The 19,324-nt window shown below is 37.1% G+C and overlaps 2 protein-coding genes across 3 annotated transcripts in view; one reads left to right on the forward strand and one right to left on the reverse strand.

Moving 5' to 3' along the window:
* Nucleotides 1-19,324, reverse strand: part of CHLSN (cholesin) — a 128,384-nt gene that overhangs the window by 104,968 nt on the left and 4,092 nt on the right. The window lies entirely within an intron of this gene.
* On the forward strand, nt 1,701-11,934 carry GPER1 (G protein-coupled estrogen receptor 1). The gene is made up of 4 exons (XM_082772042.1): nt 1,701-1,742; nt 5,733-5,909; nt 6,461-6,607; nt 7,906-11,934. Exon 4 carries the CDS (start codon nt 8,335-8,337, stop codon nt 9,406-9,408), a length of 1,074 nt encoding a protein of 357 aa, XP_082628168.1. The 5' UTR covers nt 1,701-1,742; nt 5,733-5,909; nt 6,461-6,607; nt 7,906-8,334; the 3' UTR covers nt 9,409-11,934.

Here is a 19,324-nt window from a genome sequence, read left to right on the forward strand (position 1 = left end):
GAGAATGAAACAGCTGCTGCAGTTTTGGAATTCAGATGTAGCCCTCCAGAAGTAGTCGCCAATGCAGGCTGAGACTTAGGTGCAAAGTTTTAAATGGTGGCTTTGAGCATGTTGTTTGTGACACAAATTGGCCAGGAGCCACCTTAGATATTTGGCTTCGGTTTCAGCTTTTCCTTTCATGGAGGAGAGAACAGAAATGACAGGGAAGGCACAAAATTGTGCTAGATCTTGGATACAGATGTAGACTTGGATTGCAAGTCTTAAAAAAAAGAAAAGCACAGTGATGTATTGAGCAAGGCTCAAGGGACCTGAAGGTGTTTTTTTGGTGATTTTTTTTCTAAAGAAAAAAAAACACTGGTGCTTAAAATGCATACCTTTGTATAGCATTCAAGAGGACAAGAATATACTTGATTAAGCACGTCACATGGATGCTAAAGGAAGTGAGAGATTTTATAGCAATTGTGTGCTTTGGAAAGCCTTCTTGATGGGGTCCAGATTTGTGTGCAGTTGGTGCAAATCAGCATGGGTTGTCTGAGACAAGAGACCAGTGGGCCCTGGTCTACAAAGAGGAACACCTTCTGCAAAACAGCCAGGTGGGTAAATGGAAGACTAAAGGACATTTTACCCCATAATGATAAGGTATATATATGGAATTAGTTTTAGATATTCAAGTCCAGAAATTTATAGATGGTGACTATCACAGGAAAACAGAGGGCAATAGTCTCACTATGACCATAAGGACCAGTGTTTCTGCAAGATGTACAAATCAACTGGTGAAATGTCTGCACTGCATTGTCAGTCTGTTTTCCTGTTCAATTTTGTTCTGCTGCCAGCACAAACAGATGGATAACTAAGGAACACTCCGTATTAGACCATTATTAGAACCTGGTCGAAAAGGAAATGCGTAGATCAGAACCATCTCTTCAAGAGTCAACTTCATAGCTGTCCAAGGACGTCTCAGCTGGCATCAGAGGTTTCATTTCCCACCTGAGAAGAGGGAGATGAAACAACATGGACCAAACACCAGCCCTGCAGAAAGAAGTTTGAAGAGAGGAGTTGTTAGAGCAGCACGTCAGCAAAGAAAGCCCACAGACTGAGTGACAGAGCATGTCAAAAGATGTAAGCTGATGGAAAATATCAGTTCATGGCTAAGTAGGCTATTTTCTAGCATGTGAATTATGCGCAAAGGATTCTACTTTATTCAATGCTTCCATATATTTTATATTTGAGGATGAAAGAATAAATATTGTATTGTTTCCGAGTCCTGAGTTACTGTTAAAGGTGCCTGAAAGTGAAGTTTGAAAATAAGTATGACCTCATTAGGTAACATTGGCTGGGACCTGGAAACTGGTCTAACAGTGAGCAAATCCCAACAATGCACCTGCAGGAGCCTGAAGGTTCAGCACGGGCAGCACACATGATGAAACTCCAGTGTGGTATAGAGCTGAACCAGAACCACACCAAAGGTCTCAGAGAAATGAAAGCTGTAGGGACCTACTGTCAGATCTAAGGCTTGGGAACGATGATGTCTTGTCAATGAATTATGCTGTAAATCTGTGAGTGATGCTGGGTGTAGCTTCTTGCTGTTATCTGCACAATGTGAACCATTGCTCTCTGGTCTCTTTCCTATCCACAGCTCCTGCCATGGAGACAAACAGAGTCCTTTCTGGATGGTGGGTTTTAGTGTCATAAAAAAATCTCTTCATACAATGAAAAGACCAACTTAATAGGAGAAAACAAAGGTAATCAGGAGAGAAGAGGTGGACAAGTATAACAATAATCCAAACTGTTATGAATACCTGATTTTACAAACATTTCTGTATTGCTATAATTCTCGATAAACTTACACAATTCCCATTAAAATTCAGGACAATGAACATGTAGTCCTAGAGAAGACTGACTTTGATTCAGCAAGAATACGAGGGCAGACACCTCTACATGCAATAGGAAAGGAACAGAAGGAATCCCAAAAAAGCTTTATAAAATGGTCAAATTTGAGGTAGAAGAGCAGCTTTGAGTAAGATTAAAAGTAATTATTTTTAAATTATTAGTAAGTTGAAATGTATTTTCTAAGAACAAAATAAGATCTGACCGCTCAAATTTCTTTCCAGCTATACCAGCAACAACTTTGTTGATCAATTTCTTCCAGGCTTCACCTAACTTTGACCAGTATGTTCTGGAAGAGAGCATGTGTTTTTTACAGGCACTGTCAAAATTAACTAATGCCATATACCGGAAAATTCAAATAAGAGTATTTTATTTCTGTACCAGTAACATTTGTATCTAAGATGGGCTCATATGAAAAAAAAACACCTTCCGTTCAGAAAAATAAGAGAAATGAGCAGACTGCTGAAATTTAAGCACTGAATTTCTGAATTGGTAATGAGTTTTGGAAAGGAACATGTAGAGACTAAAGACTCATCTTTGCTGAACCAGCTGGCTCAAATCTGATCTGATCCCATTGCAAAACAACATCTGATCTGAAGAGAGACTGGATTTGCACTTGAATCACAACTTTATCTGCTATACCCCTGTGTGTGTTATTAAGTCTAGCCTCAGAAGCATTCAAATTTCAAACTTACAGACCTGGAAAGGGCTGCAGCATTATTTAGCTTGATTTTGGGGTAGTTACAGATTTGGAGTAGAGTTAAAACTCAAGAAAATTATCCAAAACAAATACAGTATACAATATTTATACTATGTGTGTTGCACAACAAATTGATTCACTAAATGACTGGTATGAAATAGTATGTTTTGCTTCCTTGGCACTGTAATTCTTGTTCTCTCATCTTGGAGCAGCTAGTGGCAACTGCAGCGACCCTTTCATCTGGGCAACTAGAGAGGTCAAGTGTCCAGCAAGGGACTGCCAGACTCAACTACCAGAGTCAGAAAGGACTGCTGCTTTCTCAGTTTTATTTATCACATCTGGACAGAGACTGAAGACCTATGATGAAAGTCCTTCACTTTACAATGCTTTGTGGTCCAATTTCATAAAATTTGAGTGCCTCTCCCACCCCCAAAGCATTTTGCAATATACACTTTAAGAGAAATAAGAAGGTTTTACCAGAATAGTTTGAATGGGTACAGGTGGTGTCCCTGCAAAGAGAAGGCTGAACTTTTAAAAATTATTTTTAGTAAGAAAAACACATTCTCAGAATTACTGGCAACTGAAAAGACAAAAAAAAATACACCCTATCCAAGGTTTTCTGCAGGCATAGAACACAATTACTTGTTCCAACTCAAGCTAAGCTTGATTATTTGTAAGAAAGGGAGAGTTACTGAGAGTGGCTGGGATAAAATACCAGGGTGCTCTAGAAGACGGTAACAGGCCCAGGCAGAAGACGTCATTCAGTAGCTGAGAAAGGTCAGAACTGGTATGCATGCTAGCAGAAAGATGAGAGAGATTTTTGGAGGTGGAGATCAATCCGCTTGTACAACTTCAAGAACATTACAACAGCATCCATATGTCCTCTGGAGATAATTTCAGCAGAGATACTGATACCGATCTTATTTCTTCTGCACATAGTTGCCTTACACTGTAAAGCTCTCCAACATAATTTTAAATCATACCTCTTTCCTCTTTGATGCTATACAGTACCTTACTTTTTTTCCAGCTTTCTACATCCCGGCTCTGATCTAGTCTCTCCTGGAATCAACAGTTTCAGTCCAATTCGTGCTCTTGCACACTTCTGGCAGAATTTAACACCTTTTAAATCCTACAGGCCTAATCCTACTTACTTACCACCCTGCTGGAGGGCTACCGTGTAACCAGGGTCAAGAGGTATGATGTGCTGGACCTCTTACGTTGTTCTTCCTATGCTCACCTCCTTCCTTCTTCCTCAGCTGTCCTGCTCTTTTTTCAACACAGCAGTCAGCACATACGTTGAAGATTGCTAAATTATGTAGAGAGTATCTTACATTATACCCCATTTTAAGCCTTTTGGTACACCTATGTACATCTCTGCTGATTACACTACTGTTCCTTAAACACCCTATAGTGTTTATTGAGGCATATAGTGTTTGGGAAGTTGACCACTACAGATTTAAAATTAAACTGCTAGGAAAAAAAAATAAATTAAATGCTGGATTATTGCATTCTGACGTGATATGAAGGCTATCGCACCAGTTGCTTTCATTGCATGTTCTCAGCAACAATCAAGATAAGGTACGACAAGGCGGAACTGTAATATTTAATGCTGTCACAACTGCAGCTAAAGATGGATCATGAAGGCATTCATTATGAAGTCCCACAGAATATCAGCAAATGATGGGAAGAAAAGAGTACAATGTTCAGCAGCTGCTAAAATTTGTTTTCAGCATTTTATGACCCTTTTCAATATGGAAGTGGTGAACAGTGAGATTAAGATGGATTAATCAGTAACAATAACTTGCCTGCATAAACAAGAACCTGGAGATGTTGTCATCTGTTTTAGGAAACAAAATTCAGAGAATTCACATGATCGTCTCATAAAATATTTAGTGAAATACACAACTCACTAATTACCATGTAGTAATAGTAGATTTGGTCTCATATTATGCTTCATAGTTCTATTAGCGGGAAAAACAGCTACTTTTGGGCTCTTTCAAATGAAAATTCCCTTCCCATTCTTGAAGTACAGCAAAATGACACATTTCTTGTCATGAATTCAAACCAGAAAATTAGCACTCATAACAGAATTATACATTTTGATAGCAAACCAGCCACTACTCATAGCTCGAAAAACAAGGACAGACAGAGCAGCTGATTACCAAATCCACCCCCCCGTAATTACAAGCAACTAACACCCAGAAGCCAATATTACACATAAAGAAAAATAAAAATCCTTCTGGCCCTTACAAGATCAGTGAAAGCTCTGAAGGGCAGAATTAAGTAGAGCAAAACCACATGATCAACAAACAACAATAAAGACTCTTTATATCTCTCTTCTTATAGAAGAAAAATTCAAAAGACAGAAAAAAATAGACCATCAAAGCTGGTATCACAAGATTTTCTAACATTACAGTTATTGCAGTCCCATAACCCGATGATGTTTGTACACTTCTCAAACCAAAACACTTGAGGCCCTCTGTCTTTGTTATCCTGTTTAGAAAGACTCCAGAAGGCCATCCACTGACACTCCAAGTCTATGCAGGAAATCCTTACCAGTACTGATTTGCACACTTTCTTTTAAGTTAGTAAGATTTACTCCCCAACTACTCATGAAGCATCATCATGTCCAAACACCTTCAGAAGCACTTTCAGCAACACTGTCAAAACTCCTGTGGACAACACATTGCAAGAAAACCAGCAAATAAAGCATGGCTCAATGGCACCAGGAGGCAAAGTACCCTCTTTTCCCACAGCCACTTGGGTGAGAACTTTTTCTTCGCTCTTCAATGGATGGGATCTTTTGTAACCTGAAGTGTTTGACCATGGTAACAGATTTAATGCATCCATTATAAGGGCACACTAATTGTTTACTCCACACTGCTGAAACTGTAACATTGGTTTCCTGAAATCTGAATTGCTGAGATCCCATTCATCTTTTTCCAGTAGCACAATACTGCACTGAAGCACAGCATTAATGGCACTTAACATTAAGTTACCAGATAAATATAATCATAAAAAATAAATTCAGGCATACAAAATATTGCTCTTTCGTGAGAGAAATGAATTTGCTTTCCATTTTAAGAACTCTAGCCACCAGTAGGTGGTGTTTTGGGAAATGTCAAGCACTTCTTTTCCCCTACAGATGAAATGCACAACTCCACCTGCAACACTGGTGGCTTTATGCAAGACTGAGGCTCCACATTCTCTGCAAAATAAGCTTCTTTTATCCATGTGACTTGGAACTGAACAATCCTAAGAAGCGACAAAGATGTGTACCTGAAAATTTAAATACGAACAGGCAAATGGGATCGCCTTCAAGGTAGGAAAACCGAGATTTATACTGTCGGTTCAGCAAATGACCCTTCTCAGCTGCCAGATCTCTCTTAATCTAATATTTCTCTTTAGACTATCCAGGGGCTTTTAAAAATACCTTGCCTATCAGTAATTGCTGCTTTATAAGCATGTAAATCATGCTTCGTTGTGATTTGAAAATAAATCTCTTAATTATTGATCAGCTGAGCTGCAGGTTTGAATGGCCGGCGTAACTTGAAAAAACACTGAAGGCAGGCAGGGGGTAAAATGAACAAAATAAAATTGACAGATCCGAGACAAAAGCCATTTGACTGGTTCTAGTAAAAAAGCAGCCAGCAGAAACAGGGTTAATCCCAGCCTGATGAGGCTGTTCAGCAGCACTTCGACTGAACACAAATTAGAACAACCCTGGGAATCTATAAAGCTTGTTTTATTGCCAAGGGCATGCAGCAAGATCTGCATTTTGCTGTTGTAAACTATCCTTTATTTAAGGCGTTTTAAAACAGAAGAGACTTTTATATGATTATTTTTTTTTTTTTAATACCAAATTGTCAACAGGTGGCATTCACTGCAGCTCTGCACACCTAAAGGCAAGTTTTCCCTGCCACGGCTGGCCAAGTTGACACATGCATTAAGCGTGAAGCTGAGCAAGAACCAGCCTTCTGCTGTCCGGAGGAAAATCAGCTCTGGAAAAATGGAATTAAGGTAAATTGGAGAGTTTAGTGCGTGGTTACCTGTAATTTTGCAATTGTTTGGTGGGCTTTCAGTTGGAACTAAAACCTAACCACAGACCTGCCTTTTAAAATCAATTGCTCAGATTCGTAATTAACCTTTGTTGTATTTAAAGCATTTTACTGCCTTCCTGAAAAATCAAAGGATGTTACGTAAAAGGCAGGGGTTCGTGTCTGACTGATAGCTGTGTGAAACACCAAACCTTCAAATTCATGTCACTTCATACGGATATTTTAGCATAAAGATTCACCTCATGAAAATACTTCCAAACATAGGCATAAGTGCTCTGTAAGTGTTGCTATTGCACTATGAAATAAAAGCTTTGGGACTACACAGATTTCTTTTAAGTAGCTATTTCTGACAACCTGAACATGTTTCAGCAAGCTCAGACCTGCATTTCTGACTACAAATACTCTCATACTCCTAACTCCATTGGTGGTCTGCTCCTTCTCCCCCAGACTGTGCATCCACAGTATTTTAAATTATTAAAAGGTGGAAATATGCACTGATTTTACTAATAAACAATTAAATATAGTTTAGTGCAATTACAATGAAGGCTTTGGTAGTAAGATGAAGATTAAATCAATTTGAAAAATTTAACACAAAATATCCTGGGTTATCATTTTCTCACTGTTCTGTTTGAGATATTTTTTAAATAAACTTCTAGCAATGCTTCAAGCCCAAAGCGTTCAGTGTTTATAAGTAAACAAATGGGATTACCGATGTTTTCCTTTCCTTTCCAGCAATCAGTGCAGCATAATTAATTGCAAAGAGAAGCAAATTGAGTTTAATACTGTGGGTGTAAATCAATATGCTGCTTATAGTACCTTTGTTTCTGAAGTTTGCCTTTGCCTTCCCAGTGAAAGCAGAGGAAACCAACTGCTCTTCGTCTCCGCTGCTTTCTCAGCCACAGGCTCTGCTACTTAATAAGCTTACTAGCTGCTGATGAAATGAATATATACACACACACTATATATACACACACTATATAAACTTTAGATAGTCTGTCTTTATTAGGCCAAACTCACTCATCTGATTTTCTGTATTTCTATATATTCCAGTACTGAATCCCTAAAACGTTCGCCAAATTTACAGACCTACCTCACAATATAGTAACATCTCAAACAGCTTTTAATCCTTTTAACTGAACCTTTGTATATATATTTGAACATGCTTCCTACAACCTCAGCTGCGTAAGCTAGAAAAAAACATATGGTGCATAGTAGAATGCTGGAGTATTAGATTAATGGTTTTCCATTTACAAATTGCAGGTCCAAGGATGTTCATTGATTATTAACAGAAAACAAATGGAGCTAATATTCTACTATCTTCCACCCTGCGTGAAGGAACACTTGGTGAAAAGCCTTTTTTAAAGAGATCCAAGTACCATTATGGTAAAAAGATTCCCTACATGATCTTAAGGCATATAGGAATGGCAAACTCTCTCACTTGCAATGTATATAGTGGCCTGTAAAAACAAAATTAAGAAATTTACTTTTTGTACTGTCACATTTCAGTCATTTTCAAGTATAATTAATTTGGCTTCTCAAGAACTTTAATTTCCTATACAAAAGTGTTTCTTTTTCCATTCCAATCAAAATGCTTACAATGAACTTCTTTGAAAACATCAAAAAATCCGATTTTTGGGGCATTACTACCAAACTGTGAGTACTGTTATCTTTTGCACAGATACTTTAACCATGGAAACTTACTCTGCCTCGCTATCACCTGTTATATGCAACAGTACAACTTTTAACCTAAACGGATCGCATTTGTGTAATGAAAGCCTATCTTCCAGATTAGCTGATAAATCAGAACACCAACAATATGTTATTGGTCTTTTCTTATCGTGTCTTTACACAATATTCCTTTTTCCTATTGGTTTTGTAGGAAACATTCTGATACTGGTTGTGAACATAAGCTTTCGTGAAAAAATGACTATTCCAGACCTTTACTTTATAAACCTTGCAGTAGCTGATCTCATTTTAGTTGCAGATTCTCTCATTGAGGTTTTTAATCTTGATGAAAAGTATTACGATATCACTATTATATGTACCTTTATGTCTTTGTTCCTTCAGATCAACATGTATAGCAGCATTTTCTTTCTGACATGGATGAGTTTTGACAGATACATAGCACTGGCAAAAGTAATGAGGTCCAACATATTTCGCACTATGCAACACGCTAGATTAAGCTGTGGTCTCATATGGATGGCATCTATTTCAGCAGCACTAGTTCCGTTTACAGCTGTGCACTTACAACACACCGGAGAGATCCATTTTTGTTTTGCAGATGTAAAAGAAATCCAGTGGCTAGAAATAACCTTGGGGTTTATTATCCCCTTTGTGATCATCGGTCTTTGTTACTCATTAATTGTCCGAGTTCTTATAAAAGCACACAAGCACAGGAGTCTTCGTCTGCGGCGACAAAAGGCTCTTCGGATGATTTTTGTTGTCGTCTTGGTTTTCTTTATCTGCTGGCTACCTGAAAACGTCTTCATTAGTGTTCAGCTTCTCCAGAAGAAAAGCGAGCCTGTCTCTTCGAGCAGCCCATCTTTCAGACACGATTATCCCTTAACAGGACATATTGTGAACCTTGCAGCTTTTTCTAATAGCTGTTTGAACCCCTTAATTTACAGTTTTCTAGGGGAAACCTTCAGAGACAAACTGCGACTGTACATTGAACAGAAAACCAAAATGTCAACGCTGCATCGCTTTTGTCAGGCTGCCTTAACGTCTGTCATTCCTGACAGTAACGAGCAATCGGAGGTTTGATTTAGCAGTGGTTGTAGAAAACATACAACTGTGAAGTTGTGCAAATAGTGAACAAGATGCTTGCTACTAACAGAAAAAAGCGCGCCTGCGTGCGTATGTATTATATTGCTCTGCTGAGTATTGAAGGTTTGTCATAAAAACATTTTGAATATAACTTTAAAGTAGAAGAATGTTTCAGGCAGATTTATATTTAATTATGAACAGGATTATTAAAAGCTGAGCACTGAAGGAGCTTTATTTTATATTAAATGTGTATGACTGATAATATAGAAGAAAATTTTATCAAGCTAGGAAGACTCTAGATTTAACTTGATTATCAGAGATGCTATTTTTCTGGTGTAGATAAGGTACTTCCACTTAAATAATGGAGCTGCCATAACAGTGGAGAAAAAAATCATTGCAACATATTGATATGGAGATGCAGAAAACAATTATTTTTCATCCAAATATGTTAAGTTAAATGACTTTGCTTTCCAGAACTATATAGTATTATCATCATTGTATTCCAGCACGTCTTCCACAATTAACTTTTTAAAATCTTAATATAATCTAGAATGGTGATGAGTTTTCGTCTCAAATCTAATCTGTTTACATCAGTACTTGATCAAACCTGAAATCATCTGTAACTAGGCTGTTCATCTCAAGGAACTTAATAGAAGCAAAACATAATGCTTCATTCTTTTAAGGATTGCCCAAGACAGTCTTTCCCAGGACAGATATTACTGGGCTTTTTGTCAAAAATGCAAGTGCACATGATTGCTCATTCACATTCAGATTTAAATGAAAGTTGCGTGAGATCTGTTTACACTTTGCAGGCCTATTTTGATGGCCAGAACAGAATCCAGTGGCTTTAAAAAAGGCACTTTCTAAAAAAGACTTAGGGATTGCTTATGAAAGTGACAAAATCTATTTATTTTTTTTTTAATAAAAACTTTCTGTAAAGGGGAACGTGATTAGCTGTCATCAGACCTGCACTCTGTCCATCCCACCTCCAGAAACCACTGGTCTTTCAGGATTTTAAGGTGCATGTTGGTTGCTTTGTTCACCTGAAGACAAATTATACTAAGAAAACAAATGTTAGCACCATACACATGGAAACAACAGCTTCTGATTTCTGTCAGGAGATAATTGGGTTTTAAATCTGGATGAGGTTTAGCACAGGTTACTACTGAACTTGTTCAGAGGAGGCTATAAAGTTCCTAGAGATTGGTGCTCGAGACCATTAAAACGTCATTCGCTGCATCTCGGAAATACACAAACTAATTCACTGAGTAAAGCACCAGAACACTGCAGAATAAGGTATTTTACCCAATTTTTTAATATATTGGATCATATATGAACCAATTAGCACAAAAAAAAAAAAAAAAAAAAAAAAGATTTTTAGAGGATTTCTAAAATATAGACGCTTAAAGCAACTAGTAGAGCTCTAACCAGTAAAGAAAGCAGTAAGAACAATGATTGCCCTCAGCTCTCATGAAATACTTAAGTTCCTTAGTGGAAGTTTAGCCACAAAAGACTTGACCTATAATCAGAGGCCCCATGATGATGGCTGAATTTGAAATAGATGGCTGGACAAAATAGCTGAAACAAAAACAGGAACTGCAGGGTGGAGTTTGCTGCAACTGCTGATTATTTCCAAGTGACCGTTAACCGTGACCCAAGGAAAAGTTTCATTCAGTCCCATCTTTCCTGCAGAACACTAAATATAATTTCTCTCCATAAAGGTGCAAGCACTGCCATGCCTCCTCTGCATAGACCAAGTTGCTAAACAAGACATACCAAAAAGTCTCAAACTATCCTGCAGCATTACACATAGCCGGTTTCCCTCATTATTTTCTTGTCTGGAATTAGCCACAATTCTCCATGTCCTATTGACTGCCAGTGTACATCAGTTACACCTTGGAAAGATGGCTATTTCAGACAACACAGAACTAAATGAGCTGATAATTCTTTCAGCAGCTGAATTCCATGAAGTAAAACGCACCATCTGAGCATGCAGATATATTGGGGTTGTGTGATCTTACTTGTCATGAATAAAGCAACTTATTTGGGGTTACAGCAATACGATTTCCAAACTGTAGTTGTTGCTCATCTAGGAGTAAACTTATCCCTCCTCCACCTTTCCAATATAGGAATATTTTTTCATCAAGCTGGAAGCCCTTTTAACACCACTGCAGGTAACAAGTCACAAACATCTCTTTGCTCAGAAATTTATCACAAACAGATAGTAATAATAAATGCCTGCTTGCACATGTTATGAAATTTTTCTGCATGATCATATTCAGTAATGTCCTGATACCACAGAAAAATCTAGGAAAGATCAGATTATTATAGAATGAAGAAAACAGCATTTAGCTACTCAACCTGAAACGTCCTATTACACATTTAAAAGCACATTACAAATCTGAGCTACCTGAGTAGTTTCCTACTGTTGGTATTTTGGTTCAAATTTATGAACTGAACCTAAATGACTACATTTAAACATGCTATATATTTTAAATAAATAGAAGAAACCTCTCCCAAGTAAAAAAGAAAAAAAAAAAAAAAAAAAACACAGCACACTGCTTCACAGATTTTGTTTTTCAATGGCAACTACGAACAAATTGATATTTAAGGAAATGCCACATGATTTTCATACATTTTTATATTGTATTTTTCACAGACGCTGACCAACATGTTTTCTGCAGCCCATCATCTTGTAATAACTTCTTGCTATGGCTCATCCAGGAACCAAAAAGACCCATGTTTTATACGGTTTTCTTTAAAATTGAAGATAATCATTAAACAAAAGCTTTTCAGGAGTGCAGGGTAAAGCGGAAATGAGAGCAAGAATTTGGATACTTTTTCATTTAACGTTTCTCTGAGGTCTCTCACAAATTGTTTAGTTTAAGGACAGGATTCCATATGCCTTTCTAAAATGCTGGACCCACAGTTATGAGATTTGAAAAATCTGCAGATCACAGATGCTTACAATCCTTGCTACAATAACCTACACTAAGTCTCCAGACAAGAAAAGTATCATTAGGAAATGCACACAGAAAAATCAAAGAATCCCTTAAATCCTTAACTGCTTTTGTAAATAGTATCTTAACATGAAAATGTCTTGGAAACAGAGTATTACTGGGTATCTAGAAAAAAAATTAAATCCCAATAGCACAAATTAGCAGCAGGCTGAATCAGATGCAATAGGCGGCCCCAGATTCCCAGCAAGACGAACCAGATGCGAGACAAGTCATCCCTTCCTTCCCCTCTGTTCGACAAAAACACCAGAAGGCTAGCACTCAAAATGAGTGATCCATCAACTACAAAAGAGAACATATGTTATAAAATAAATGTTAAAAGCAAAAACCAGAATTCTTAAAACATGTTTTTTTTCAATATCGCTTCTATCAGAAAATGCTTTTTGAATTTCAGACCAAGTACCTATCTTTTAGACAAAATTCACTGGCTGTATAATGCATGCTCTCATCTTTTTTCCAGCCATCAAGTTACGTTAGAAGCTAATAATGTTTCATCAGGGGAGGATTTTGCTGTAGTTTCAGCTGTTTACTATGATTACAAAAGGGAAAAGGTTAGTTACCTGGACAATTTTGACTGGTTAGGATTGTCACAAGTATAAAAGCATAACAAATTTAACCTAGATTACTATATAGTTCCATTTGTTTCTACATTCAACTTGATTCTAGATAAATAGGAAAAACAAATGAGTATGAAGAAGACAGGTTTGAATTTTAATAGCATGAAGATGAATCAATGAATTCATTTGATTTGGGCTGAAAACGAAGATGTGGCTGCAGCTTTAATTTAAGAGAGCATCCTTCCCTCCCACTCATACCCTACACATTCAGACCAGCATACAAGTATTTAGGTCTCTTATAAAAGAAGAGCACTGAGCCAAATTCATTGTTGAAGTCAGTTAATTGAATTATGTCTTTGCAACAGAACTTTACCATTACATTACCAATTACATTTACCCCTTGATCCACAATTAGACCTAGCCATTTCTTGTTCAGAGACTGTTTATGTTAAGGGACGATTATTATTTTTACATTCTGTTTAATAAACATGTCACCAATAAACATTTCCATCTCAGAATTGCATTTTATCTTCTTTTTTTTTTTTTTTTAATGTTTAATCTGCAATAACAGATGACAGGGAACAAGTCATTTTTAAGCCATGTATACAGATCATCTCGCCTGTACACTCTTGTGATCCATGCCATGTGCTATATTTTAAGGAGAGACACTAGATTTGAAAATCTGAACTCTCCATTCATATTTATAATCTAGGTATCTTTTCTTCAATGGTATTTTCCAAACTATTTATTCTCCATTGACATATGATACACTAAAGTTTTAGCCCTTGGCTTTTAGCTTCCTTTTAGGCTTCCATTCCATCATAGGGCAGCATGACACCGCCAGAAGCTAAGAATAAACAGCTGCATACTGAGCCAGCCACCCAAGATGACAACAAAAAAGCCTTCTCAGGACTTCAGACACTGCAGGACCAGCTCCTTATTTTCAACTCAGTCTCTTATATGCTGCTTCAGTTATTTTACATGCACACGTTTAATTCCACTAAACCAGATTTAGAGATGACTGTCTTACTCTCATGATGTAGCCTGTGTGTTTAGAACAGCTCTTGAAGTCATTCAGCTCCAGGGACAAAACCACATCCACTTTTTCAACCTATTTCTCCAAATTGTTCAAATGGTGTCTGCTAAAAGTATATGCAGAAACTTCAGTTCTAAGTTCACAAACTACTGAGCTACGTGTTATCAAGAAAGCTCCACAAACGTGTTTTTAAATATAACTACCCTAAAAAAGCATTTAATTGTTAGTATTAATGCAGCAGGATAAGCCTTTCCAGAACAACAACTTTGTGTAGAAATCCCAACTCACTTGACCTGCAAACAAATTATTATTCCCCAGGCTTAGAACCTTTTCAAATCGCATGGAGTATGTTTCTGGAAGGACTTCAGAAAAACTGGAGAAAAAACAACATACTAGAGAAATAGGGAAAATATTAGAATGTTGTTAAATTATCCTTTAGAATGGAATTAAGTGTATTTCAACAAGAAGAGCTCACTGATGGAGTTGCTTAATAGTGGTGCAGATGTTTCTGCAATTGAGGCAGAAAACGTACATTTCCTTTCCCGGACATTCTCTCAATAGAAACAGAAATACAATAGCAAATAAGATTTTCTTCCATTCATTCTCTCTCCATTAAGAACTAAAGAGCAACAGCCTTAACCTGACTACAGAAACCATTTAACTCATTCCAGCACTCAGATACAAGTACACTCAGCAACCAGAAAGAAACCAAGGGAAGAGCTCACTTAAATTATGTTCCAAGTGTCCAACTGTGGGATAGGTAGCAAGACAAAAGAAGATACAGATAGTGATACCTGTGGAAACTTAATTTAGGAGCTCTGTTGGCGTTCAAGTACATGAATTCAGAAGAATTAGTTTTGATATTATTTAAAGCTTATAACTCTTACATTACACTAAGACTTGATGTGTTCTTTCCTTATTCTACTGTAAAAGTGTCTGATGATGTATGGCACTGATGACACGCCATGGGTCAGAAGCCCAAGTTTGCCAGCTGAGGAGCTGCTCAAGCTGACATCAAATCACACAGAACCTAACTGCGTGCTCAGCCCTTAACAAGGGCTGCGTGAGGATCTGGGGAAATCCTGGCCCCTGCAAGATTCCTGCTCTTCTTGACTCTAACTGCCATAGAGTAGGACTTCTGGGCCCCCGGCCTGGTGGCTTCATTGTATTACCTACAGGTTCAGGACAGTTGGCCACTCTAACTGTAAACCCAGACTAGATCCGTGACTTAATCCAGACAAATCTTTGTAAAGGCAGCAACATGTTTTAAATGGAGAGTGATAAACTTGAACCATGAAAAAAAGAACGTAAGTTTATTTTAATAAAGCCTTTAGAATAAAAAGCACAAATTTCTCCCATTTATTATCTACTATGTAAAAAATGTAAAGGTAGAATAGAGTGACAGTTAATAAAAACATGCATTTTCCCCACATACTTGAGATTTCTTTTCCTCTTTTACATAACCTCTGTGTTCCCTTTTAAGTGATGCAGCTTTAAGCATTGGGTACATTCTCCAAACAGTTTTGACGTGTTTCAAGCAGTACGATTGTAGGAGCAGAGCTCTGTCGTCCCTTGTGTACATACGCTGTTTGCAAAAGCCTGCCATACAGATGCAAATTATTAAGATAATGCCGAAAATTTAATAAAACATTGTACAATGATCTTCTGCTTGATGTCCTACAGAACTCTACTGGGATTCAATTAGAAAAAGGTAAACGCATTCAAAGACAGGATCTGGTTCTTTAAGCAAGAGATTCCTCTTTCAAATATCTTCATGCTTGTACCCTCATTACTTCAGGCAGCTTCTACAAGTCATAAGATTAATTTTGTCTTCTAATTACCTGTTGGATGTACAGACAAGCATTTTACAAGTATTTATTAATCTGCTTGGCTTTGATCTAATACACAAGAGCCATTCCATCTATTCAGCGATTTATTAATTAACATATATAAATATACACTGTTCTTTCATGTAGCTCACAATATTGCCTCTAAACACAAGAGGTATTTCAGAGGAGGGAAATTCTGGTGAAATAATTCTAGTTCATCATTCATACCATGGAAGTAGCCATCACCACCCCATTCTGCTCAAAATGAGTGGCTTTTTATTTTTAAATATACTCCATAAACACACTAATACATTTTTTTAAAAGCCTTATAGAAGCCTCCTATTTTGTTTAAAAAAGCAGCAGCATTCTGTTAAAGACTGGGAAAGCTGTTGCTTTTTAGAACTACCATGCTTTAAATATCCAAATCTGTGTGTTTTTTTGTTTAAACAGATTAACATTAACAAAATTGTACCAAGAGCAATAAACAGGAAGGAGCAAACCACAAGGTTCAGGTTTTCACTAATAAGTTATACTTACTGTACAAGCTCCAAATCTCAAGCCTTGTCAAGAACAACTGCCTCTGAATGCCCATTGCTTTGGTCTTTACCATACATCAGAACATAGCAAATGCTTATCCTTTCAAGCTTACACCATAATTTCTTGCCAAGTAGGACGTGTTTTGAGAATTCAAACATGTAATCAGACACATTCTTTTAACTGAGTGTCTACTTATTTTTGAGGGGTTTGTGCCAAGTTTTCTATATTAAGCAATTTGGGCCTTTCTAGTAATTTATGGTGCCTCTTTCTGTGATGAGCCAGAACTTATTCATGTAAAACCAGAAAGAAAAGAAAAAAAAAAAAAAGAGCTAACAATGGCAAGAAAGCAGTGTCCTCACTTGACTGGAGCTGGGTGACACGTACTCCAGCAGACCTAGCCCTCACTCCTCACTTCAGCGACTGCTTGAAGACCATTCCTCAACAACTTTAGCCCACAAGTGGGAATCCTGTGCCGAGTTTCAATTTTCATGAAAATACATGCAGCTAAGTCATGAAAGCAAGAATTTATATTGGAAAGCTAACAAGAAGAGTCAAGGGAAGTTCTCACCACTAAGGAAAGAATGGGAGCTGAAAGTAAACATCGGTTATGTGCTCCAAGAAGAGACAGAAGAATTTCCCCTCTTGACAGGGAAGAAGGGACAGTTGTCATTCACCACCAAACTCCCCATCACTTTAATATCCCAGCTTTTTGAGCAAAAGTAAGGAATTAAATTTGAATGTAGATAGATTAAGGCAAAAACCCAGAATTAGCATGAAATTTTTGCTGTTTAATATGTAATAAAAAATGCACAATCCCTTTAAACAAAAGTAAGAAATACACCACGTATTGTTTATACCAAACACAGTCGGGGACGTGAGCCTTTCGCCTGGGAAAACCATCTTCAAAGTAGCAACTGTTTTCCCAGCTGTGAATACTCCTTCCTGGGAAATCTATTCCTACCATTACAAAAATAATTTTCAAAGGAATGTAAAATTATTTAGCCTAATCTATGCATATCCGTATTTCAGACACTATTTTGTACCTTCTTAGACATGTCTGTTTACAAAAGGCCCGGTATTCTCTATAAACATTATATAGTGTCGCAATGAATTTAACCTCTTAAATAAATAAATAAATGCATCATTAATTCAATAAAATAAGTTGAAGCAACTCTATCAATATTCTGAGTAAAAAGTGTTAGCGGGAAACAAACATTTCAGTCCCATAAGCAGCTGCCCTCTAAGTTTGTTTTCTTATTCTTTTTCCTAATTTGAAAAATATTGCATAGATATTAAGAAAGCAGACAAACCGAGTGAGATCCCACACAGCAAGTCATAAATGCCAAGTGGGTTTATGGCTTCATAATTTTTTCAGCTATCAAGACGCCATCCCGCAGAGAGGCAATCAGAAGCCAATGGGCCAGCAAACTAAGCTCTTTGTGGAAGAAAAAAAAAAAAAGAATAGAAAAATCAACTGCAAGTAGCCCAAAGAGGAGAAATAGGCCCAACATTTCAATTACAGACTGACCAAACCCAGAAGACTAACAGAAGTGATCTAATATCCATACTGACATTTAACTTCACCATTCTGAGAAAGAAGACATTAATTTACCAGAGGTATCCGTTCCAGCAAAATGCTAACTGCTGATGTATCCCTAGATCAAAGGGGGAGGGGGCAGATGAAAGATAGGGCAAGGATGAAAGATTGTGTCATCTTCTCTTCATAATGTGGATAAAACCCTATTTGCATGTTAGAGATACAAGCAAAACAGCCAAGAACAGTACAAGTCAAGATTCTTATTCTAGGAGGTTATGCTAAACAAAATGAAGCTTTTAGTAATTTATTTTCAATATATCAGATTGGTTTTCTACATATTTCTTAAACAAAAGTAAATACATGGGTAATGCTAAGGCACGCAAAGCAGGATTAACATAGTAAAGCAAAACTATACAAATGCAGAAAGAGCTGATGGTCAATTCAGAACACAGTTTCCAAAAAGAAATTTTAATGTATAGAAGTGAAGATACAGCAAATACCGGTAGCCAGCTAATCAGAAGAACATCCTGCAACATCACGCAGTGTTAACTTCCCAACATTGTTTAGGATGGAAAAAACAAGACAAGTTATTTTGATGGTTACATGATCAGTTTCCTATTAAAATAAATGTAAAAAGATAGGACTTAGAGTTTGTTTGCAAATCATCCACAACCCATTATTTCCAAAACAGACTTCAGTATGAATTAGTGGGTTTTCAAATAAACAAATGTATTTCCCAGTCATAGCTTTACAGTATCTGTGATAGGTCTTGTACCATGAATGCGTGGTTTGCATTCATTAAACATTCAAACTACTAAACAGTTACCTGATTACAAGCAGCATTAGAGATCACATCAAAGTAGCACTCTTAACTATTTCACCAAGCTCATGACAAAATGTTTTATCTCCATGGCATAAACAGCATGATTTTTATGGGGTTTTCCACTACTACAAGCAAAACAATTTTAAAGAATCATTCTTTGTAGCTTGCTTTGCTCTAGTACTAGTTTAATAACTCCTTATTTGTCTTTATAATAATCCCCAAAAGGAACAGAGAAACACTTTCCCTAGTAATTTTGCCATTTCCCATCTAGTAAATACAGCTTACTGTTTGGGCACCTGCACACTAGCCCTCTGATTAAAGAAACACTATGAGCTACTTGTTTATTTGCCATTGTTTGTACTATCTGTATGGAATCTCAAAAATTAAATTCCTTTCCCACTGATTTTGCCTTCATCTGGGGAAAATGTTGATTCCTCCTCCTCCAACCATTTGCAATGCTGATGATAACAAGAAACAGGCAAAGACTCATACTCTATTAGCATTATCTAAAATACCCGTCAACCATGAACAATGGGATTTGATTTATAAAGACTGACTGGCTCTTACTCAATTTTCC

This window comes from Aythya marila, assembly GCF_965140915.1.
Source record: "Aythya marila genome assembly, chromosome: 15".
In the NCBI taxonomy this organism is placed as follows: domain Eukaryota; kingdom Metazoa; phylum Chordata; class Aves; order Anseriformes; family Anatidae; genus Aythya; species Aythya marila.

Excerpts from the sequence above, each read along its gene's own strand:
- GPER1 (XM_082772042.1), top strand. The coding sequence starts at position 8,335 with ATGGAAACTTACTCTGCCTCGCTATCACCTGTTATATGCAACAGTACA.